The sequence below is a fragment of the Symsagittifera roscoffensis genome, chromosome 4, assembly GCF_963678635.1.
Source record: "Symsagittifera roscoffensis chromosome 4, txSymRosc1.1, whole genome shotgun sequence".
Lineage (NCBI taxonomy): Eukaryota > Metazoa > Xenacoelomorpha > Acoela > Convolutidae > Symsagittifera > Symsagittifera roscoffensis.
In genome coordinates this window covers 19897123-19923009 of record NC_087065.1, presented here as the reverse complement: position 1 = coordinate 19923009, position 25887 = coordinate 19897123, and the positions used below count along the sequence as shown (strand labels likewise).

At 36.9% G+C, this 25887-nt stretch overlaps 2 protein-coding genes across 4 annotated transcripts in view; both read left to right on the top strand.

The window, feature by feature from the left end:
• Positions 1-25887, top strand: part of LOC134845223 (cilia- and flagella-associated protein 43-like) — a 306846-nt gene that overhangs the window by 66904 nt on the left and 214055 nt on the right. The window lies entirely within an intron of this gene.
• Positions 22805-25595, top strand: LOC134844382 (uncharacterized). Of its 2 annotated transcripts, XM_063861038.1 has the most exons (3): positions 22805-23655; positions 24155-25015; positions 25143-25595. In XM_063861038.1, the coding sequence occupies exons 1-3, from the start codon at positions 23076-23078 to the stop codon at positions 25148-25150; spliced, it is 1449 nt and encodes a 482-aa protein (XP_063717108.1). In that variant the 5' UTR covers positions 22805-23075; the 3' UTR covers positions 25151-25595. The 2 variants fall into 2 exon arrangements, with proteins under 2 accessions (XP_063717108.1, XP_063717107.1); XM_063861037.1 differs by having other exon boundaries at positions 24155-25594.

Sequence of the window (25887 nt, the reverse complement as noted above, 5' to 3'; positions counted from 1 at the left end):
TTGGGAATATCACCCCTTTTAGGTGTTAACGGGCTATTTGCGAAAAATAATGCGCGAGGGCATATCGATTTTATGGCTTATATGTGTAGTATAACCCACCCCGGTAAAAAGGACCCCTATAGGTCTCAGCTCCCGGTTGACCTTTCTGGTGCTAATTGACCTTTCCCGGGAAAAGTGATAATGAACCTTAAAAGTGGGATAACTTGAGAAGTATTTGTCGGATATGGATGAAACTTGGTAGGTACGACCCCATGTGACCTCGAACCGATTATGGGAGACTTGACCCCGGGTGACCCCGGGTTGACCTTTACTTGACCTTTTGGAATTTTAGCCCCGAAACCCCTAAAATTAGCACCGGAAAGTAGCCCAAATCATATGTCTCGTAATCAGGGGAGTTAATAGAGATATGTTATTGATATTGGGTGACAATTTGCGTGCGTAGGAAATTAGTTAGGCATTTCCTGGAATTCGATGGAATATCTTGGCTTAATGTATAGTGGTATATTGTTGGATTTAATACGAGTTAGTTAAATAAACATTGGGTTAAATTTTGACTTGGCGAATGAACTATTAATAGAAATGCGTCAATGGCACAGAAAAGTAGTCACATATTAATTTGGCAATATGACAGAGGGAATAGGGAATTAATTAACATAAATATTAGAAATGTACTGGATATTCCATTGACTTCTGGGAGATGTTTTTTTTGGCTCAATTGGACACTAGTTGGGGGAATGACTTAACCTGAAGGTCGATTAGGTTGAAATTTGAATAGGTTATGCATGGGAATTTTTGGATTATGATAATTAGGAAATTAAGTCCTTTGTGAATTTACCCTAAATGTGGGAGACGGGAAAAGTTACGGGAAAGTTAAATAAAGTCCTTGGTAATGTTGATATGTAAATATAGCTTGGATTGAGTTGAAGTTGCATTTGCTATTTGTTTTGCATAGCTTTGATTGGCATTTGGAACCTGGCATTTAAATTAATGTGATCATGCCGAGTTTATGAACTGGAACGTTGCGTAGGAGGCATAAAGGTAAATGCTAAGACTTATAAGGGGATGGCATCTCTAACTAAAACTAAGGGTAAATAGACTTAAGGTACGAACGTTCCGGTCGACCTTTGCGACAAAAACAGAACAAAAATTAGGAGAGACTAATCAAGTTGGTTAGAAAAAGTTACGAAAAACCTTAAAGGAACAACTTCGCGAAAGTTGTTAATTTATCGGGTAGGGTAATTTTTCTAAGTACTTTCAAGAAGAAAGTGAAACTCAGAGAGGCACCTCTGGAAGTTGATATTAGTGAAGTGCTGATAACTGTTAGAGGCAGTTAGTTAATTAATAATAATCGCAAACCCTTCTCCTTAATTGAACGAATAATTTTTATCTGGGCCAATTATAGGCCATTCTGTAGTTGGATTATATTTATCTCTTAATTCATACTTATTATCGAAAAGTGTTGTTGCGAGCGATTATCGATTGACGAGAGAGGTACAGCCGGAAGAGCACCACAAAAGGGGCGAGCAACATAATACGATACAGACCGGCTATCCACCAAATTAACCCTTTTGGGATTGTGAACAGCACTGGTACTTGGTTGCCCCACCGACCCAGTGTAAAAGGGAAACATATAGCGGCGACACGAAGTAGAGTGAAAGGTCGGCCTAGAGATATTGTGAATTCCACACGTTTACACATTACGCATTACGCAACAGAAATGCAAGATATTAATATCCAGCACCGAAGTTTTATTGACAAAAATCATCGATTATAGTGGGCTTTTGAGGACTGAAATTTTGTCTATATGATCGATTGTCGTGGCAAATTAGACAACCTAACGGATTTTTAATCCATTATTACCGTTTTTTTTTTGAAAAATAAAAATCATTGCAATTCATTACAAATGATTAAAATCCATTTTTGATTCCAATTTAATCGATTACTTTTTTGTAGATTTTTACTTTAATGTTTACGCTCATTGTTTTGGCATAATTTGTTCACATGCCAACTTTGTCGCTATCATATTATGTGAACCGAAAAATCACTTATAAAATTTCGCAGGTGGGGGGGGGGGGGAGGATTAGCAGTCCATGGCAAACATATTTAGTTAGACAAACCTCTAGCTACACCAGAAAAATGACACTTATACTTATACTTATGTGAGGTGGAGGATGGGGGAAAAAGCCGGCATCAATTTTATGGTGTATCGAGGGGTTTTACAATGTTAAACATGAATACCAAATATGTTTGTATTGGCTTAATCACTTTGCGTGCATGCCATTTGCGTGCGTGCATGTCACTTTGCGATTGTCGTGGCAAATTAGACAACCTAACGGATTTTTAATCCATTATTACCGTTTTTTTTTTGAAAAATAAAAATCATTGCAATTCATTACAAATGATTAAAATCCATTTTTGATTCCAATTTAATCGATTACTTTTTTGTAGATTTTTACTTTAATGTTTACGCTCATTGTTTTGGCATAATTTGTTCACATGCCAACTTTGTCGCTATCATATTATGTGAACCGAAAAATCACTTATAAAATTTCGCAGGTGGGGGGGGGGGGGGAGGATTAGCAGTCCATGGCAAACATATTTAGTTAGACAAACCTCTAGCTACACCAGAAAAATGACACTTATACTTATACTTATGTGAGGTGGAGGATGGGGGAAAAAGCCGGCATCAATTTTATGGTGTATCGAGGGGTTTTACAATGTTAAACATGAATACCAAATATGTTTGTATTGGCTTAATCACTTTGCGTGCATGCCAATTTTTGTAACATTCGGATAACGTGAACAAAATTTCCCTGGTAAAATTTTGCAGGTGGGGGGAAAAGGAAAAAGAGCTAAAAAGTCAAAAGAAAGTATCGGACTAAGTTTATAATGGGAAATATTCAGACAGATGGCCCTTTACGGGGAGACTATGCCCCCTCTGACTGATCCCCCCAATGTGAGTCACGAGCACTATCGGGTGGAGCCGGAGTTCGACTACACGACCCCCATCATGGTCCAGTTCGGAATCAGCATAGGAGGCTGGGTACTCCTCTTTGCTCTAGGATAGGGGACTTTCCATTATTTCTTGATAGGCACGGGACCATGAAACTTACACAGTTTTCCGCAGCCCGTTCCTCTCTTGAGCATACAATCAGATTGTTTATAAAATTTCCAAACGCTTACTACGGTAAGTAAATGTGTACTCGTTGAAAATAAGGCTCTTTTTCTTTTGAAGACTTTGAAGATCTTCGCGAACTCAAACTAGAAGCCGAGAAAATTGATTTGCGCCTTCAATGAGGGAAGTGTGAAAAAACAGCTTTTGGAGTACATAGATCTGAGATAGAAGCGTCTTTTAGCAGCGAAATTCCCGTTATCCGATATATCCCACCCGACGACACAACTCTGCTTGGCGCTGGTCTCAGTAGAAACGCAGTCCGGGACGAACTCGCAAAGAATTTAGAGAAACTAAAAACGACGTGTAGTACACTCGCTCTGTTATCCACTCAGGCAGCGTTTTTTCTCTTGAAGAGCTCTTATTCCATTCCGAAGCTCATGTATCGCCTGAGGACTAGAGCGGTTTTTGCGCTGAAACTGATCTCTTGCCCGCTGTCGACTCTGCGCTGGAAGATGATGTTCAAACAATCTTCAACATCGATGTTTCCACCGACGAGTTTCAACCTGACTAAGTGGATTACTTCGAACCCTGATATTTTAAGTGCAACACCTAGCAACACCTCGTTATATCTCACGACGAACTGACAGAACCCAAAACAGGAATTGGGGTTCGAATGGGACATTTTCTCTGATTCACTAGCTTTTTAGCCAATGAAATTTCATGAGTCAAACAAAAGAAGCCAACCTAGCGCAACCTTCTACCATTTCTTCTTCCTTTTTCAACTCTTTTGGCATCGCTGCCGCCGCCACCATTCACTTACGATTTCTACAGCAAAAATACGCAGAAAAGGACTAAATGGGGCTATCAAATTACCAAAGAGGACCTTCCTGAGCTATTTTAACTACTGCGAGAAGCCGGCAACCTTCAACCGCTTATTTGCGTCGCCCTTATTTCCTGAACCGATTTCAAAAATTTCCTCGCACATTTTTTCGGATGCTTCGTACGCAGCTCTTGATTCATTAGCATACCTTGTCTACACAACCCGTCTTGCTAGTTTTATTAAACAACAGCAACGCTTCTATCTAACCCAAAATTGTCTCTGGAACGAAAGCAGCAGTTTTTTATTGGATTCGTGGATCTGACCAGAGACATTAAATCATTGTTGAAAATCGTATATCTGCGATACTGGAGCTCGCCCAAATTACTCAGTGGAAAAATTGCCATGGTTACTTCAATTCCACCAATGATGGAACTTGTGAAAATCCCTGTTTAGAGTTCGATATAAGCAGCCGTCGTTTCAACGGACCAGATTTTTTTTCTTCAGCCAGTAGATGCTGGGCCAAAACTGTCATTCGAAAAAGCTTCCCCCTTAGACGCCGTTCTTTTGCCAAACCAGCATCCTTCTAGCTGTGACAGCCTTCCAAGACCCCAAGAAAGGGCAGCTCCTGCCTCTAGAATGGAAATTTTTTGATGTGAAACCCGCTTCTCCGCGCAATTGTTTGGTTCTAATTGCAGCCGCGCGTTTTAAAGATCAAACATGCAAATCTTCAATCGATCAACCAGGAACTCAAAGCGTTTATCAGAAATTTCGATAACACAACTTTGATCAGTTTCCAACCTCAGCAATAATTTAGCAAACAAAAATTTAGCGACGAAATCTTTCATCAAAAATTCGCAACAAAAATCTTTTCCAATCGAGTAAATTGTTCTCCAGGAAAAAAAGCAAAATCTTACCCTAGAGGAATCCGAAATTTCTCCCCTTTCCGCGGTAAATTTAAAACATTGGGAGCCAAAGGATGACTACAAAAGTCAAGTTTTGACACTTTTTCAGAGCATCTCATTTTATTGGATGGAAAAAAAAACCAGAAGTTTACTTCTTCATACCACATGTTCTTATTTCGAAAGAACATTCGCCACCCGAGCCAGCAACACGTTTCAAGACGACTAATGAATTCTCTCAGGCAGATCTCAAATACGCAGAATGTACAACTTGAATATTATGCTTCTTTTCATGTAGTTGTGCAAGCAACTACATTACTTCAACCTGCAATTACTTGGATAACGACAACGACTAGCCAATATTCTTCGACAATGATCAACGACAACAAAGAAGCATGATCAATCAGCAGACAACAACAACCAGCCAACCTGTTTAACTCAACATTTCTGAACTTCGCAACAGCAGCCACCGCATTAGGACAGTGACTAACTGCAACAATGGACCAGCTCCTTAAATCACCAGATTCAACTTGCAATTACCTAGCCGAAACTTTGTAATGTGTCCTCGTGATAGCAGATAAACCGCATTTGACAGCCGACGGCTACAATTTAGGCAGCCAATTTAACATGCTGACGCACTCTGATAAACATAGTTTAGAATTAAGCCAAGAGACACTCCTCTCAATTTTTCATTTTTTTTGCAATCGCAGAAAAGTCCGGCTGTACGGTGCACTGTTTGATGCACAGTCTCAAAAACTTTAAGGCATATTTACATTGCCCGCAAAATGATCAACCCGCAAGAATGACAGTTACTTGACAGTGATGAAAGTCAATCATTTGACACGCGAGAAAAGCAGTGATCATCACGCAAAATTGAAGTTACTTGACCTAAAACTTGGAAAATTGAAAGTTAGTGGTTGCCATATATTTCGAGTTTACAGTGGGAAAAAGTGAAATAGAGTCATTTTTTGCGATTTTTTAAATTGCAAAACCAATTGTTATCTTAAAATGAGACTTTTTTCAATTCTCCCACTTGTAAAATTACAAACTAAAATTTCAAAAATTGTTCACATTGCGTTTTGCATTTCAAAAATGTTGTAAAATAAGTTTCACTTGTTCATCCTGACAAGTCTTAAAGCAATCTTTTATTTATGAATGTTCATTTTAAATAGACTTTCACAAAATGAATTTCAAAGAATTTCAAGGGGCTGGAAAAAAACCGAGTCTTTGAAAATCGAAAAGAGCTTAGTTTCTTAATTTTTATTTAATTAGCAGAAAAAATGTCATTCTTATTCCAAAATAAAACACCAATTTTCAGTCTACACGCAATTTTCAAAAATTTAGTGCAATATTTGGAAATTTCACATTTTGTTTAGCCACTTTTTGTTTCAGCGATCACATTTTTCAATAGTTGACCTATAGAAGGCTTTTTAATAAATAAAAAAATGAAATGATCAATTTTTGAAATAAAATAATAGTTCCCAATTTTGCAAAACAAGTTGCATCATAATAAGTCCGGTAACACTCCCTGCAAATTTGTCTTCATCAATTTTTTGTTCAGTATGCTCCTAATTATTTTGGACTTCGAGGACAAAAAGGGTAGAAGATCAATATTTTTAATTTATGACGTGAAATGAATTAAAATGACTTCAAATGACTAAAATGACAGTAAAATCAACTAGTTCGCAAATTTAAAATGCAAAAAAGTTTTTATGCTCAAAAAAGTATATTGCAAAAAATTGCATGCGAAAATGAATGTTATTTTTGTCTATAATGAAGTACAAGCTAAACTTTTCATGGAAAAGAAGTAAGTACCAAGCTTGTACCAAGCTGAGTGAACTTTGAGCTGTCATCTCAAACAACTTTTACATAGAACCAAGTATCAGTGAGATTTTTTCCTCTCAACCATTGGGTTCTTTTGTTTGAAAATCTGTGGTTAAAGTTTTTTCGCAAAAATGTTTCGCAAAACACACACAAAAAAAACATTTTTGTTTAAGGAAAAAGCTTTTCTTAAAAAACTTATAAATGGAAAAATGCTTATTGTACGTTTTTCCGCATACGAAAAAATATAAGACAAGCCTTTTTGGTCAACCTTGGAATTTGGATCAACCATACAAAATCTTTTCTAAGTGACCTACCGTAGAACGTTCTCCCCAAGCAAGAAATAATTTTGAAGTTCAAATCCGCGTAAGACCTTCTTTTCAAAAAAGCGCGCTGAAAAACTTCTAGAGAAAATGTTTTAAACCGAACAGTCGTTTTATCCTGTTCATAGCTTAAAATATTAATTATGATTTGGTGTCGATTGATTTTTTCGACTATTGAGATTTTTTGCTCAGGAGGTCAATTTCTGAAAAAACCGGTATTTTTTACCCCCTAAATCGATTGGGGCTGAAGGGAAATTGTACGTTTGATCTAAATGTTCGAAAGATTAGATTATGTTTTCAAACGTCAAAATTGAAGAGCTCAAACTTTTTCCAAATATAATTAAAATCGATAATTGATTCAGTTCTTTTAGAGCTAGAAGGTTGTGTATTAGAAATTCAAAACTAGCTGCAATTTTTGTGCTTGGCTTATTGCTCCGATCATTAAAAATTGAGAACAAAACTGCTTTCAAAAGAAGACTAGAATTTTCATTAAAAATCATTATGTTATATAATTAATGGCTTTAGAACAACAACCCGGGTTGACCAAAAATGCTGCTCGCATATTTTTTCATGTATAAAAAATGCTAATCATACATATTTCATGCAATTTCATTAACACAGAAAATTGCATGAAAGATCTATGAATGGTCACTTTTCATATATGGAATTTGTAGGACTAGCATTTTTCCATAAACCAAAAATTATGATTTTTTACTTTTTAGTTTCTCAAAACTTTTTGGTTGTGTTCGTAAACGAACACAACTGACAAAACCTTGGGGTTGCTCAAACGTAAAATTACCATAGGTTTGATCGTCTCGCTTTAAAAATGCATTGTAAACGGTTTGAAATGTCCTAAATCTGTCCTTCACAAATAATATAACAAAATTATCAAACTTTCAAGTTTTGGCAAAAATTTTTAATGCTGATTATTTTTTAAAATTTGAATTTTTAACTTATCAGATAATGATCAAGGCTTACATAAACATGCCATACAAAACAATTGAAAAAATTTATTGGGCGAAAGGGGAAAAATTTTATTATTAGTGTATCCAGGACTACGTTATGCACAAAAAAATAAATTTTGCTTGCGGTTAAATGAAAAACAAAAAACATTTTGATGCAGATTCAAATTTACTTTGTTGTCGCCATCAAAAAAATGCTAGTCATACAATTTCCATATATGGCAATTGTATGATTAGCAGTGTTTTTTAACAAAAGTTTTTCTTTTCTTTGTTTGGTACGATACACTGAATTTTATGCCAAAACAACGAAAAAGATCTTCGAAATTACGATGACACCATTTTAGCAAAAAGTATGAATTTTGATTGATTAGTTTGTTTTCACGCTAGTTCATGGAATTGTATGACTAGCATTTTGGGTCTATGGGGGTCAACCCGGGAAGCCAACAGGGGTTTCAAGCCAAATTTTTAACTTTTCGAGTGTATGAAAAATTTGCCGAAGTGTGTTTACTTAGGGACTGCTGAATAAAGTTAGTCAAATAGTTGTTTATTACTTAAATTAATCGAGTGTTTTTTTGTGATACTCAATCAACTGTTTTTGGAATGCATAGTTCATAAAAAAATCTGTGAATGATAGTGTTGTTTGACAAAAAAATTGACGTTTAAGAAATTGAATATGATTTTTATAGCAGTTGTTTTATGTTTAGAAACGACCAACTTACGTGTTTTGAGCCCATGATCTCTTACTACTTCCACGAACTTACATATTTCTTTCGGCCTGAACCCCCTATTTATGTAATTTTGCCTGAAATAATGAGGCCTGGTGTCCGGCACTCATGGGTAGTTGCGCTATGAAACGTTGTTTTTTATGTCAGACTAACTGGTGTATCCTCGTTTTAAGCTGAAAAAGCAGATTTTTTTGGTAAATTGATTTCCGAGAAAATTTTTTTTTTCAACTTGGGACTGCTCCGAAAACTTTGCTTTGTTGGGACATCCCCAAAAAGTGACCTGAGCATTTTATGTTAAACATGAATATATGATAAGGGTTTATCTTCATAATGATTTCCCAATTGTTTTTTGAACATTAAGTTATCTTGGAGTTTTACGACGCAGACTGCACTTAACTTTCCTTATCAATTCTCTTTTGCAAATATTTAAAGTTCAAACTGTGCCCATAATTTGCAGCCATTCAAGATTTGCTTGTCAGGAAAAAATGTTGACATTTTAACTGAAACTATCATTTCTTTCAAGATGTGTTATTACATTTTTTCCAAGCCCGACCCAACGAAATGTTATGTTCTCCGGAATTCAATTTGTGATAATTTTTCAATAATTGAAACGGGTTTTGATAAAAATGACTTTCAACGATGATAAAAATGTGCTGATGACGTAATTGCAGCTCTGTTATAAAGTGTCATATAAAGCTATCCCGAATAAAAACTTCAATTTTTTGTTCAAACCACGTCGCTTAAGGGACGGAAGGAAAACTATGGATCAGCCTGTGTGTTTAGGTGCTTCCGTTTTTTTTTCAGGTATTTCCCTCCAGTGTTAGATAATTCCGCCCAACTTTTTCCTTCCCATTGAAAAACTAAAAGAAACTCCGAGAAACTTTCTTCTGTAAATTGTTTTTGTGAGGTATAACCTCTTGAAAATATCTCTAACCTCTCGTTATAACCTCTAAAAGCTAATCTGCTACGAAAGTCAGCCAAATCCATTTCAAGAAAGAACTGCTAAATTCAAACATAAAATTGAACAGTCAGGTGGAGTACTCTCCACCTAGAAGACGAGTTCAGTTCTCTTTTTTTTTCAAAAAAGAGATTATTCTCATATTTTTAAGAAGTTAATACATCATATCTATTTGGATTAGTAATAATAAAATCGTAAAGTCTCCCATCCGTGACAGGTGTTCTGATTCAACAGCTGATTGTGAGGAAGTGTCCAAAATGTGTGAAGAAATGCCTGAAATGTTGCGAAGAAAGGGAGTACGAAGGTAAAGCTATGGTTGTTATTTAAAGTTTCAATAAAAATTTTATGGTTTTTTATCGTTTGTTCCTTCAAAAAAATGAGTTCATTCAATTTCATTGCCTTGTAGTTTCTTTTTGTGTGAAAAACATAAGGTTGGTGGTTCGAGTCCCTACAGGTTTTTTTTTCTGGCTAGCGATAGCTTATATTTGCAAATTTTCTAGATATGCCTAGATTTTCTGGATTTGCCTAGAGTTCAGATTAGAGATATGTATTCAAAGAAAATCCATGCTGCTTGAACACTTTATAACAAATTTCTGACCAGAAATTTTTCTCAAAAAATAAATATTCCTCGTCAGAAAAAAATACGTTAGTTACAGATTTATATCAGGCCTTGAGTTAAAATTAAGGTATGATAGATAAACAACTTGTTTTTAAAATCTAATTTCTATTTTTTTCTAGAATAACTGATGCCAGAAAAACATGTACTTAGTATCTATACTTCCTTATTTCAATATTTTTTGAAGTGCATGTTTCTCTATAAACCGATATAGACCCACTATCTTCATCGGCTTACAGTGAATCTTGCACTTCACAATAAGGAAGTACAAGTTAGCAAGAGTTTTTCTGATCACAATAATTTCGGTTTTGAAAAATTTAAAGATAGAAAATTTTCATAATTTGAAAAACAAGTTGAAAAAAAGCAATTCTTTAGTTTTAAGATCTTTTTTTTCTAAATTTCGCGCAGCTTCTTTTTTAACGAGGTGAGGTTGAATTAGACAAAGTTGATCTCGATAGAGACAACTTTTCGATTTGCCAAATTATGGTACATATAAAAACCCTTTCAACCGTGATGCACGGCTGAATAGGTTTTTCTTTGTACCATACTTGGAATCATACGATACTTCTTTGAGGCAATGAAAAACAATCCATCCTGCGCCATAGTTCTTCGCTGTTTTTTTTCTGTAGTGTTCAGAACAAAAACAATTCAGCTGATCGTTAGTTTTTGCAGATGACTACATGACCTCTCGTTCAGTCGTGGCATCTGGAAACAGTTATTATCAGCGCACCTCTTCCTACGACAAGGCCATCGATGCTGCTGGATTGGAGATGGCATACGGTAGCACCGACCTGTAAGAACCTTTTTAATCATTCTGCTCGTGCAGCATTTCAAAGTAATTTTTTCTTGCAAAACTGTTCAATATTAGGGAGGAACCAGTTAGTCAATGCTGAAAATTGTTTTGAAAAATACGGTTTTTATAAAAGATAGTTTTTAGTTTTTTTTAAAGAAACATAAAGATAGTTTTTAGTTTTTTAAAAGCTCAAAAAATCAATTTGATGAATCCCCAAAAAACTCTTGATGTGGTGTTTTATTAATTGTTTTGTTTTTCGAATTAGATAAGTGCCTGAAATAAATACTCACAATGTTGTCAGGGGCTACAATGTTCAGTTGTCATTCATCCTAGTTGCTATTTCTTTATCTACTTATCTCTGAGAGTTCTCACACTATAATTAAGTGTGAGTTTGGTTCCTGCCTGTCAATCAGCCTAGAACTGTCTAGCTGTTATGCGTTGACCTCTAGTTCACTCTCTTATTTATGCGAACTAGAAGACAGTCAATTCAGTATTTAACAGCCATTGTTTTGTCATTCCTTGTTATGGCGCAGCCAGTGGATGGAGGGGGGAAAAACCCCCTTGGAATTGTGGCATTCTGGCCTCCGAATCAGGCGGAACCACAACTCTTATGGGAACACTGGAAACAACGATTTCATTGGGCAATGGTGGCGAAACATGGACTAGTCTCGTCGGAATTTTACTTTGCATCGACATTGACTGAAGCACAGATTAATGACCTGGGTGACATTGGTGGCAAACCAAGGGAAGAAGGTGAACGTACACTGATATCGAATCTGTACCTATGCCTGGGACACGAGGGACAGAGAGCCTTGCATAATCAGCATCCACATTTAAATATGGAAACAATACGATACCCGCGTTTTTTGGATACCTGTGTAGCTCTCTTACAGAAAGAGCGAAATGAAACGTACCCAGATGTTATCGAGGAAACAAAAGGAGGGGGAAAGCTTAGAATCGTTCTATGCAGAACTTAGCGGAATGGCGGCAAGATGCAATTTGGGCACCCAGGAGCGGAAAATGGTGAGAGACATATTTATATTCAATATGAGGAACAGGGACGCTCAGAACGAGCTGTGTCGGGAAACTAAGACCCCGGAGGAAGCATTGAGAATCGCGATGTCGTATGAAAGAGGAGACAAGTACGCAAAGACTTACAAGGGCGTCGCATCCGGTTCCACGGGAGCGGTTTATCCATCGCCAGGGGGTTCCCTGCAGATCAAAACGGAACCAATCAGCAATATTCGTGGATCCAGGGGACGAGGAATGCCAAGGGGACGGGGCCAATACTCAAATCGTGGAGGAGGTCGAACACAAGAACGAATGCAAGAACGAAGATGTTACAATTGCGATCAACCGAACTTCACACCAGAACACCGACAGCGATGCCCAGCAAGAGCCGTCACATGCAACTTTTGCAAAAAGGTCGGGCATTTTGAGAGGACTTGCCGGGGAAAACGACAGTCAAGGGGGGGGGGGGGTCAACCAGTTGGACTAATCCAAGGGGATGAGCTATTCGAGGAAGAAGATACCCCCTCGGATGACGTGGGGCCCCAAGTTGCAACGAATTCAGTGAGTTTCGTTAAACGAGAACACCACAGCTGGTCATCAGAAAGTTCCGACGGCTACATGGTTATGGCAATCAGACGGAAGAAAGAGACATTATTGAAAGTTGCCGGACCTAAACTCAAAATATATATCAATGGACACCCGATGAACATCTGGATCGACAGTGAATCGCCGATATCCATCCTAACATTAGACGATTTGAGGAGAACAGTGGGAAGAGCGGGAATTAACTTAAAACAAGATGACGCTGACGATGACGGTTTCCGGGATTACAGCAACAATCGGATCAAGATGTTGGGCAGAATGGAACTCGAGTTAGCATCAAACGGCTGGAAGACGAAAGCAGAAGTCCGAGTCATTGGGGGGACCAGACCATCCATCGTGGGTCGTGATTTGATGGGAAAACTCGGACTCCAGTTGATGCAAGCAGATCCAGGGGGGGAATTAATGAACATCCAGGGGACGGAAGACAATTCATGTGAGGAAGGGCACAACGAATCGGAGGATGAGCAGATGGACCAATGGCAATTATACTTCAGTAAGCTATTCCCAAAACCTTTTACTAGAGACGGAAAAATTAGGAACTACAAGGTTCAAGCGGAATTTTTCAAAAATCTTGTACCAGTGCAGCAGAAGGGACGGAGAGTGCCGGTATCGCTCCAAGAAAAGGTGGACAAGGAAATTGATAAGCTATTAACCCAGGGACATATAGAAAAGTTGAAAGAATGTTCGGATCGATATTTTGTTTCTCCGATCGTCATCACCGTAAAAAAAGACGGGTCCGTGAAGTTAGCATTGGAATCTCGAGAGCTTAATAAACAAGTTCATAAAAACAAATACCAAATGCCAAATATAGAAGAACTTGTAGATACAATAGGACAGCTTATTTCCGAGAAAAAACAAGGGGAGGTGTATTTTACTACGATGGATCTAACGTACGCGTATGGGCAACTACCACTTAGTGAAGAAACAAGCGTGCACTGTAATTTTTCTCTGGTGGGCGGACGGTCAACGGGAACATACCGATTCCGGACAGGGTTTTACGGGCTAACGTCCATGCCGGCAGAGTTTCAACGAGTAATGGACTCAATTTTGAACGAATTCCCACAAGCGAACGCGTTTATTGATGATATTTTGGTTACAACCAAGGGAACGGAAGTCGAACACATCTCCTTGGTTGAAAAGATCCTCAGGAAACTAAATCGCGAAAACATATCTTTGAAACTACCAAAATGCGAGTTTGCGAAAAGAGAATGCGAGTGGCTTGGCCATAGTATAACCGAAACGGGGGTTACGCCGCTTAAACGCAAAACATCGCCGATAGACGCATTAAACGCTCCTAAAACAGTCACTCAATTGAAATCATTTATGGGCTCAATTCACAGCTTGCATAAATATTTACCAGCGATAGCGGAGATGTCAGCTCCATTAAGGCCACTTCTTAGCAAGAGAAATGAATATAACTGGACCGCGGAATGTGAAAATGCTTTTCGAAACATTAAATTGGGGGTCGCAAACATAGTTGAATTAAAACATTTTGATATTCATAAAGACATTAGAGTTGTCTGCGACGCAAGCCATAATGGTCTTGGAGCGGTTTTAGAGCAATTGGGTACAACGGTGGCGCCCTATCTCGTTTGCATCACGATTCTTAAACGCAGCCGAAAAGAAATATTCCACTAACGAGCTTGAAATGCTGGCGGTGGTATGGGGGCCGAATATTTCAGAAACTACATTTTAGGAAGATCTTTTACAGTTATCACGGATCATAAGGCCCTGATTTCATTACTTAACGGGAATAACAAGAAAAAAAAACACTCTTTTCACGACTGACACGTTGGCTAGACAGACTGATTCCTTTTGACTTTATAATAGAACACAAACCAGGCGCCAAGATCGGATTAGCAGATTACTTGTCAAGGCATCCTAGCGAACCCCCTAAACCGATAAGTCAATATGATAATTTGTTCACCGTGGCAAAAATCGCTTCAATTAGGAAAACCCTTGGTTTCACAGATGATTTAAAATCCCTTGGTGAACGAAATCATCAGGACATTAAAGGAACTGGTTCTAAACAGTCTAGACAGTTTTCATCCAATCAGAAGCGAGAACGGAAAACATGCTTACAAACAGCGACGGTTGAGGGCGGAAAGTCATGCGTGAAGACACCGACCAATAGGAAACGATCAATTTGCATAACGCGTAAATCAAAGAAATCCACAGGACATTCAGTGTGCTCTATATATTGTTCCCTTGGAAGACGGTTAAATTGGCCTATATCAAATAATTCAAACAAAATGGATAGTGAGTCGAATTGTTCTTTCCCAGTATTTGATATTGAAAATGTTGAAATCGATGCCCAAACTAACCCTCCGAATAGACTACACTCTAAAATCAACTCTCCGCTAAGACTAGATGAAAACTTATTGAGTAGCGATGAAATAACTGTCATTAACCCTGAAATTGTTGCCATTACTAAAAATACACGGGATTCAAAAATTAATACAGTACTTTCTATACCTTCGAAATTCCCAGGCGAGCTTTTTCCGACCGTTAACCCAAATCAACAAGTTATGTCTATCATTCCCCGGGATTGCAAGGTTATCAAGAAATCCCAAGCGTTACCAGAATTATTTAATCTAGAAATTATTGCCTCAAACATACCGGCGGATGTGAACTTAGTACGAGTAAAAGAAGCGTTGGAGAAGAGGATTAACTTGAAAGAAGAACTCCTGAAGATTGGGAAGTACTGGGCCCAATACGCAAACGATTTGTCATTGCGGGACGATTGTGTGTGGCTAGATGGACGGCTGGTCATTCCTTTGCCATTACAAGTCCCAATTGAGTCGCGGATACATTATTACCATCACGGTAAAAGGAACATGTATGAAGCAGCGCGTGACGTCTGGTATCCCTACATGTACCGCAGTTTGGCAGCAAAGGCCACGTACTGTCAGCAATGCACGGAAGCGGGTAAGAATCTAAAATCGTTATTACCCAAGAGAGACATGGGGAAGGTCCCTGAACCAAGGGAACCCAATGAATGTATACAATTGGATTTCTGGGGGCCAATAAACTACTTGAACGAGAGTAAGAAATATGTCTTGGTTGCTACGGACCGGTTCTCAAGGTGGCCATCAGCAATGGTTACTACCACTAACACGTCAGATAAAGTCTTAAAATTTCTCGATAAATACATAACTCAACATGGAGTACCCCGGAAAATACACGTTGATCAGGGATCATGTTTTACATCTAATACGTTTAAAAGCTTCTGTAACAGCGAAGGCATCGAGCTAATGTACTCACCAGTGAACGATCATCGAGGCACGGGGTCCGTTGAACGGACAATAGGGAGTTTGAAGAATTTTGTCCTAACCTATGCGACTGACAAAGAGCATGAGTCTCTAGAATCGATGGTCGATAAAGCGCTAGGCGCGCTACGATTTTCCAAAAATGCAACTACTAAATTAACACCTTTTGAAGCCCACCACGGCCGGGAGGCTAACACCGTTTTACGCAATCTTACGAAAAAACCAAGCTTGAAAAATTTGAAGTGGAAGAACGTCTTAAAACAAAAATGTTTGTGTTTAGACGAAAATGATCCTGAGTTGAGTAAAATTGCATTCCCTCAGCACTCGAATTGGGAGGAAAGGTCCGATCTGACATACGCTACAGCTTTAAGAAGGGCCCCTATCATGCTTGATAGCGATCAGCAAATGGACACGTGCCCAGGGGAGGGATCGGGAGTTGCCCCGAAAATCCAAGGGAGTAAAGACACTGGCCCTAACGTCCAAGGGAGTGGAGGCGCACGCGACCTGTACCAGCGTACAACCAGCAAGACCCTAAATCGGTACAAACTCTTAAAATCTAATGTTTTCTCTGAATCCAAACATACTATCAAGCTAAAAAACGGATCTGTTCTTAGGAAAAGTGCAGTGTCAGAAAAGCAAAAACCCATACTTCCCAAGAAACGGAAGCCGGCTACGCTCAAGGAGATGTTATCGAGCGCAAAGAAAGGGGTAGTCGAAAGCCCGAAATCAAAAGGCCAAAGGCTATGAAAAAAGTGTCGGTAGCCACCTTCCAGTCTGACAGTTCGGATAGTGAAGATTACCAACCACTAAATATTATCCCTGCACGATTGCCAATAGAAGTGTAAGCGAGACATGAAGCGATTGCAGCGGGACAAGGCCCAAGCGGCAGTACAGCAGTAGCAGAACATGGAACGGGAGCAAGAGCAAAATCTAGAGGGACGAAAGCGAGGCGAGGAAAAGGGGGACAGAAACAAGGAAAGGGGAGCCAAGACCGACCGGCGTTAGCGGCGAGAGAATGCCTTATGATTAGTAGCCAAGAAGAAGACGTCGAATCTGGCAGTCAAAGTGAAAGCTCGGGGACCAGAAGGAGTACCAGAAGAAGGAAGCCATTAGATAAAATGGGAGGAGTCATGATCGAAAATATCCAAGGGGCGGAACAAAAAGGAAAACATCCAGGGGGAGAAGTAAAGTGAACTTTATTTAAAACTCATTTAAAACTCGTTACCCAGGGAGAGGGATGGCCATAAGCCTAAAACTCAAGTTTTTGTATTGTGTTAGTTGAGGCGGCAGGTTGAATATTATTAATTATTATATTAAATTTAAATTACTATGTATTTAAATTTTTTATCCATACGGAAATGTCAGGGGCTACAATGTTCAGTTGTCATTCATCCTAGTTGCTATTTCTTTATCTATTTATCTCTGAGAGTTCTCACACTATAATTAAGTGTGAGTTTGGTACCTGCCTGTCAATCAGCCTAGAACTGTCTAGCTGTTATGCGTTGACCTCTAGTTCACTCTCTTATTTATGCGAACTAGAATACAGTCAATTCAGTATTTAACAGCCATCGTTTTATCATTCCTTGTTAGCCCTAACTGCTTGCGAGAAGCCGTAAACCCTGGTGATAAGCCTGGAACCTCTTCACCACTTGGAATAACCTTGAAGTATTCTGCTCTACGTTTGGATCAGGTCAGTTGACTGTATTTGTTGCCAAAGTACTGAAATGTACTCAGTCTTTCTGCTGACGACTCCGACTGGGCTATGGTGACTGTACGGTTCTCTGGTATCGTTGACATACTTTTTATCTAAATTACCAGGCTGAGGAATTACAGGGTTGCAATTACTTTTTGGGCTTCAACCATGTATGTGCTACTCGTGTCGTGTTTCTTAAAAGGTCTAGGAAGGATCAAGCCTAAACTATTTAAAATTTGAAAAAATTTAAAATCTTTTTAAGTTGTTTGAGTTCTAAGTCAAGATTCAAAAAAGTTTGATTTTCTTTCGCCCATTGCTTCATTCAGGGTCGTTATTTTTACGTGACGAATGACTCTGCATTAAAAAAATTCCAATTTGGAATGGCTCATGCTAATTGTTCTGAAAGTCAAAGAAAACCAGTAATACAAATGCTTTGGGTAGTTTTTTCGCAAACAGACCTTTTGAGAAACGAAATTCACAGCCTGCGGGAACCAATCCGGAAATTTTAGAATTGCTAAGCGTTTCCTGGCAATTGCCTAAAATGGGTTGGGTTGACAATTGCTCATTTAACCCGCTAAATGATTTTTATGCGTGGTTAATTAACCCGCACTCATAATCGTTTTGAATTCAATTGAGGCAAACCAATTAGTCACAATTATTCGACAAATTTTTTAGCCATTTGTATTGGCATTCCAAAATTTTTTAGTTATATCCATTTTGATCAGCTCTGTGATGCTATAATTTTTCTATATGTAATTTCATTCCAAACAAGATTTTTTCTCCTTTTCTTCTAGAATATAGTATATAATATTTTTACAAGTAACAAAGCAACAAAATTGGGCATTTCTTAGCTTAAAATCAAAAACCGATACTCGTTTTGGAATGCAAGCTTGAAACATTTGCGCAAAACGTGCTTTTCTTTTTTCGAAACTTAAAAATGATTATGCGCTTTATTTACTGACTTAACATAATTATACAAAACTTGCTTATCTATGTTCAAGCGTGCTTATCTATGTTCAAGTTAGAAGTTTGAGTTTGCTTGTGATTACAAAAATTTTATTTTTTATCGTGTTTGTGTTGAAATGTTCTTGTTAGTGAAAAGTAACAAGAACTTTGACATTGTAAGAACAGATCACTGAGTCGACATAATTTTAATTGATGCACTTTGTAATTCATGACGCCATTCTGTCTAGGATGTTTTGTTTTAAGTCATTCAATTTGGACGTTGTCAAATGATTGTTAGTTATGTCCTCAAGTTTGCTTGTTGTAGCATAAGACCAGATTCTATTTAATGAATAAAAACTCTTCAGCAACCAAAAATCTGGGACTTCAAATTTTTTTCTTGGAATTTTAAATTTTTTGGAAAAACTTATGTTATATAGTACTTCAAATAATTTTTATCTCGTGAATTAACGTGAATTATTCTTTCAAATTAAAATCTTTCAGAAAAAATTAGGTTATCGGTCATTTGAAACTTTTACTTTTTATTCAAGAACTCCAATTACTGTAAAATGCGAGTTCTGATAAATATTAGTTCAAGAAATAAACATTTATCAGAAAATACTCAAAACTAGTCGATCAAATAAGTTAAGATTATGATATATTTTTGTAAACTCAGCGTTTTGTTAACTCAACAAGTTTCTAAATGAAATTGGACCACTATCACTTGATGACTATCAGAATATTTTGCAGCAAGGCTATGGATGATAGTTAATTTTTGTTTCGTTAATATCATTTCAAATCTACTGTACAATCAAACAAAGGAAATCAAAAATAGAAGAAACGTTGTTTGAAGTTTTTTTTGTAGTGTAAATGCTTGTTTGGTGGTTTTCACATGTGTTTAAAACCAAATAAGCAAACGCTTATTTTGAATTTCTAAGCAAAAAAAAACTTTGCTTACAAAACTTTTTGTTGCTGAGTGCAAGGGTTCTTATGCTCGTAATGTTTTGAGCAGGGTTGTGCGGACTTACTTACTAGCAAGTAAGTTACTAGTAAATATACTAGTAACTTACTAGTAAGTAAAACAAGACTGCTCGTATCAGGGCGAAGCCCTGAATGTTCCGACTGCCTTTTAACGTTTATGGAGCAGTAATAACATAAAAAAATTCAATGAAATAAAACAAAATGAAAAAAAAAAATCTAAAATTTGAATTTTTTTAAATAAAAATCATCCCCCACACGCCATATAAAGTACAAAAGGATAGATTTCGCTTCTTGTAACAAACCAATTATGGCAAATAGGCTTCTTTTAACCAATTTGGAACGCCTATTAAGATGGATTAACTCTCCGCTTACTCGTTAATAACGCGAAATATATCGCGCGTTAATTGTCCCAAATTAACCAAAATGACAATATTTAAACCACTGTAACTTTACGAAAAATGATCACAGGTGAAATATCTTTTCAAATTTGAGCTCAGGACAACAATAACTTTCGAATGATATAAAAAATCCGTCAAAAAAGGCTAGTTAAAAAGTCGAAATTTGTCTGAAGAAGAAAAACCCACCCCGAGCACAAATATTCCGTTACTTTCGTATCGAAAGTCGAAACAATAAAGCTTATTACTAGTAAGTTGAACCAAAATGAATTTGTTGAAAGAAATGAAGCTCAATTATCAGTCGAAAGAGCAGATAAACTTGTTTTCATATTCTACAACGCTGCTTTACTTGATAATACTGATCAAAATGATTATTTAGGTGATTTTGAGTTTGTGGAAAATGAATGGTCTTCAAACTTGGTAGTTTTCAAGCAGACCCTGAGTTTTTGAAACTTACTAGTAAGTAAAAGTAACTTACTAGTAAAAAAAAGTGGTAACTTACTAGTAACTTACTAGTAAACGAATTTTACTTACTAGTAACTGCACAACCCTAGTTTTAAGTTAAAACTGTTGTCGTTTGGAGGTATAGGCTAGTTAGAGTACAAAGTAGCTGTATTTATGTTTCTTTTGAATTGTTCTTTAGTCAAAAACAAGTTTTAATTCAATTAAATTTTCTTTTTCCTTAGAGCAAGTCAAATTGCGTCATTCGTTTTTGCTTTTTCAGTTTTTTCTTTCTCGCAGTTTTATCATCTTCTGGTTTTTCTCACTCATTCGGTTGTGAATTTAAGAATATATCTCTTCTTTTTTTTCGACGTACACATTCATTTTAGGGATAAAAATAAGAAAAAATTGATCACTTCGATACATCCAGGGTTTTGGAGAATATGCCGTATAGTTAGGTTAAAATTACACAGTTCCACAAAAACTGGCGTAACAATTGACTCATGTGTTGCGGCATGTATTATAATGGTACAGGTATATTTTTTCACACTTCTCCTGTATCTTCTAAAAGATGATTTCTAAAAGTGCTTACGTAGTTTTTGGATGCTCCCGGAAATCATTTGGCCGTTTTAACATCAAATGAAAACATAAATGATATTTTAATGATCGAATTGCTTTGAGCGTTTTTAGCTGAGCCAGGTAAACAACAAAGATTACAGCCAACACTGGTAAAAAATAATTAAATGGAGAAAAAACTAAGTTTAAAACATAACAAAAAGCAATGAGTTCAGAATCCAAGGAAATACAGTGCCAAATAGAATTTTCATTTGAAAATTAGAAATGAATTTGAGTAAAACATTTTCATAAAAATTTCTATGCGTCATAAAAACGCTTGATGGTTTTCGATAACATCTTGGGTTTTCATAAAAAATATATACCACTAACATGTCGCTAGAGAGTTGTGATTTGATTTTTAGTTTCTTTTGAGCAATTTCGTTAAGTTTCTACCCTAAGATGAAAAGTTTCAATACCTTTTATCAATTATTTATGTCCGGGCGGTTTCAAGGATAGTAGCGGATCCTCTCCCCTCTGAGTTTCGAGTCCCTTACTTTAAGATATCCATTTTTGGCCGAAAAATCCAGACATTTTTCTAAGGAAGCTTATGGCGCCAATATATACTAAATTTGAAGGGGGGAAAAAGCGTCAAAAAAGCGCGAATTTTTGGTCAAATTTTTCCAAAAAAAACAGATGTTTTTTCAATCATTTGACTGCAGCGCAAAAAAGTTTGTCAAAATAGAGTTTTTATAGTGCTATCGGAGCGCGCGGACAATCATTTTTTTTGATCGGACGAAAATTAATCGGTCGATCTAAAAAAGGACTTTGGTCGATCTAAAAAAGGACATTTTTTAAAAATTCACTCAACCGCTTGAAAAATTTTTAGATCCGCCGCATTTAATTAGTTGCAGAAACTTTCATAGACTTCGCGAAAATGTTCAAAGGTTTTTCAAGTTCCAAATAAGGTTTTTTATTTTAAAATTGGTCCGACAGGTTACTAGTTACAAAAAACTTAACCAAATCGTTCAAAAAATTTGCCCGTTGTTCAGTTTAAACCGGATTGTCGAAATTGCAGCAGAATGTGCCTGAGAGAATAGTCAACTAGGTCAACTGTCAATCTTCACCAAATGAATTGTAGTAAAATTTTTTCATTAAAAATTTTAAGATGTGATTTATTGATTTGCTTCAGTTGCTGAAGTCATATGATGATGAGTGTTTTGAATGTCACAAGTTGAATGTAATAACTATTGTTCTCGCACAACATCAAAGTTTGTTAATAACGGTTCTTTTTACCCCATCAAGAATCGGCTCTTTGATGTCGTCCCTCAAAGTGGGTTGAATGTAATCTAAAATCATTTCTGATCAAATCTGGCTATAGACTGCCCCATTTCTTGTTCATATCTGTGGTATAGACATAGCCGGTCTGATTGAAATGTCTAAATTTTCTGCATATCTTAACATGCATAGCTGGTTTATGGTTGTCTGATGAATGGCTATGGTTAAAAAAGATAAGCTATAAAACATGTAAAACGTATTTCAGCGAAAATATTTTCAGTGGCCATGTCTGCTTTAAGTTAACCTCAAAAATGGGTTAGTTTTTGGACACTTCGGCTTGGTGTTATTTATGAACAACGACATACTTTGAAAAAAGCTAGACTTAGTTCGCATGGTCGCAGTTTAAAAGCAATATGGATCATAATGTTATCTTACTGCTTTTGAGATTTTGAGCTTTTTCTCCGCTATTAAAATGACACTTTCTGATTTGGTATAAAATTTAACTGTATCAGTGCACGAGTAGTTTGTTTAAAGATGAAAATACGTTTTAATCAATGTTTAACCAGAAGTTTAAAACATACAAGAAACTGATTTACGTTCTGGCGTACAAAAATGGTTTGATCAGATTTGAAGTTAATATATGACATTTTTTCACAAAATGGTTTGTTGTACTTTCAAAATTGTTGTACTCATGCTGACAATTGTAACAAAAATAACTTTTCTTTTTTCTCTCTGAAAAACGGTGCAGCTTAAAGATACAATTTTAACAACTAAAACCAAATTATTCTGAAACCCAATTTGCATATTGAACAGCTATCCGAATCGAATCAGAACTTACATATCTTTGGTAACAATTCAGCGACAACACAAAAGTCATCATGAGTTTTAGTAAATTTGCTGGTTCCGCGATTGAACAGAACGCGGGTAGAATACGTGACATTGACAAATGGGACCCAACGGATAAAGAGAGGAAGTGGCTTCTAATATCAGGTGCAAGTGAGCCTCCTAATTATATCCAGCTGTCCGAAATCGGGGAGCGTGAGACGAGAGGAGAAAGGCGGGACTTATTTCTCAAAGGTCAAAGTGTGGATTTCGTGAACATGGAGAGAGCTGTTGGTCATCATCTCTACAACAGAGTGCAAAATCTGCACATGAGAAAAGAAGATGTGAAATCAAGCGTTCAAAAGTTTTTCCAGCATTGCAAAGAGAAAAAATACAAGCCAATGCTATATTACACTGGCCATGGGGAGATGCCAACTGGAAACTGGTGTCTGGCAGACGGTACAGTTGGAATAGAAGAGATCTTCGATTGGATCCCAACTGGCATGGAACCCCCAACTATCTGCACAGACTCTTGTTTCGGAGGTGTGTGGGCTGATTTCTGCATTAGAAAGAATATCCCAGGATTTCACTGCCTCTCTGCGACGGAGGCTGACCAGGCTGCTTATGATCACACTGGTAAATTATACTCGACCGTTGAACCATATATGCTGGTGTCAAATTGTAAAATCAAATACAGCTTAACGTCAAAGCGACTACCTAATTACAACTATAGCAATGGAAAGCGATATAATATTAAGGAATGAAAATCATTCTCAAATTCAATTCAAATTCAAGTTCACCTGCTCCTTTAGTGTTTCGGTACAAAATTGTTTCGGATGATATTTTTAGACTAAACAACTTCTAATAAGTCTTTTGTCATTAAATAAGTTTTTTATCCTCATGACTATACGCGCTTTACATTTTGCATTCAATTTTGGTATTTTGCCAAAGTATTTAAAAGTCTTTGCGAGCCCTTTGTTTACCTATATTTAAAAGACAGCGCAAAACTTGTCCTTGGTGATTGAGGTCAAAACCATGATATGGTCATTTACTCACTTGTGAAGCCGTCACCTAACGTTACTTTTATTGGAAAAAACAGGCGATTTCTGAGACTAATCAATTTATTTGTGTTTAGATGGAGGAGGTGAACTGACACACTACATGACGGGTAATGAGAGTAAACCTGAAGATCAGCGACCTTCTACTGAGCCAATGTTCAGCAGAGGAAACTACGCTGAATTCCCTACACTTGTAAAATACTGCAAAACTAATTACGTAGACTTCATCAGATTTCATACGTACAATAACCAACAGACTTTGATATCACAGAGTGTACATGATAACAACATGTTCGCTATATTCGGTCATCACAAAAAGTACAACACAAGGAAGAAGCAGTTTTGGGTTAGCTCCTCGTTCAAAGAAGTAAAGGAACAAGTAAAAATTCACAGCAAGGCAGGCATGAATATTTTCTCACTTGCAGCTGATCAAGAAACGGGAAAGTTTTACGTTTATATGATGGAAGATTTTTGCAAGGCTCAGTCCATTATGCAAACTGAAGATCCCGAAGATCTTTTTTTGTCTGGTCTGTCTGTGACTAGTGTCACTTGCCTCAATAAAAAATACATTTTCGTAGTAACTGCCGGTGCGAGCCAATATGAGAATAAAGAACAAGTGATATTCACAAAGAGCAACAGGTCGGATCTAGATACTGAAATTAAAAAGCAGAGGTCAGAAGGAAAAGTGATTACCTCTTTTTGTATTAATCACGAGTTGAGTGAGTACCTGGTAGTGATGACTGAGATGGAAGGGTGCGAGCAGGCGAGTGGATGGTTCAATATTAGAATTAATGATGGAAGCAGGGAGCGTAACAAATGGGCAGAGCCTCATGTGAGAAGAAATCTATTGTACGCAATAGCGTGTGAGGATTTTTCAGATCATCAAACCTTCTATATTATGACTTCGGATGAGGATAGAAATGGATCTCTACTCAGAGGTACATCCTTCTTCAGCTGAGTGTTACATCAACATGACCTTCTTCTGACGAGTATAATTTATCTTAATCAATTTCTTAATTGATATTTATTTTGACCCAAAGCTATTATACCAACTATTTGTTTCAGTGAGTTAACTGCTTCACATCTTGTGCACCACAATACAACAGTGAACTTTAAAATCGATCGTTTCAATGCTGGAACAATTTTTGCTGTAAATAATTGTTGAAATAAAAACTGCTTTCAATTTGGAAAAAAGTGCTTTGTGCAGATATTGCGATTACTGAGTTTTTAAACAAAAGCAGAAGATATAGCAAAATTATTATCCGTTATTTTTAACACCCTTTATTAGAAGTATAGATTAGTTTCATTAAATCAATATTTTTATCCTAACATTTTTTCAGACAAGCAGTTTGCATTAACTATATAACTAATTTCTCAAATCAATCAGAGCTTGATTTAATCCTATACAATTAGTGAAAAATAAAATTATGCTTAAGCACGCATTTGTAAAAAGATTCAAACCCAATCAAGCGAAAACTTGCTTTAGCCGATACTTATTTTCTCTATAAAAATATTAGTATTTGGTTGATGTTTTTGATTGATCAGCAAAAAACTGTGCCTTGAAATTCAAATCCATTAAAACATGTTTTTAGCTGATCAAATTACCTAAATTTTTTTATAACTTCAGAACGCTCATTAAAATTTAGATAACCAAGATGCACATTAAGTTTAACGCTCACCATTATATTTGAAATTTTGATAAATCTGAAATCATTAACATAGTGCTATTTTGATCTAATTCAAATTTCACCTCAGAAACTTTTTTGATGACGTATTTTATGATCACAATTTCGTTCATAGGATTTTGCAC

What these genes read in the sequence shown, in the direction of transcription:
- LOC134844382 (XM_063861037.1), top strand. Translation starts at nt 23,076, where the DNA reads ATGAGTTTTAGTAAATTTGCTGGTTCCGCGATTGAACAGAACGCGGGT. An exon ending in GGCTGCTTATGATCACACTG is followed by an intron (nt 23,656 to 24,154) that starts GTAAATTATACT and finishes ATTTGTGTTTAG; the next exon opens with ATGGAGGAGGTGAACTGACA.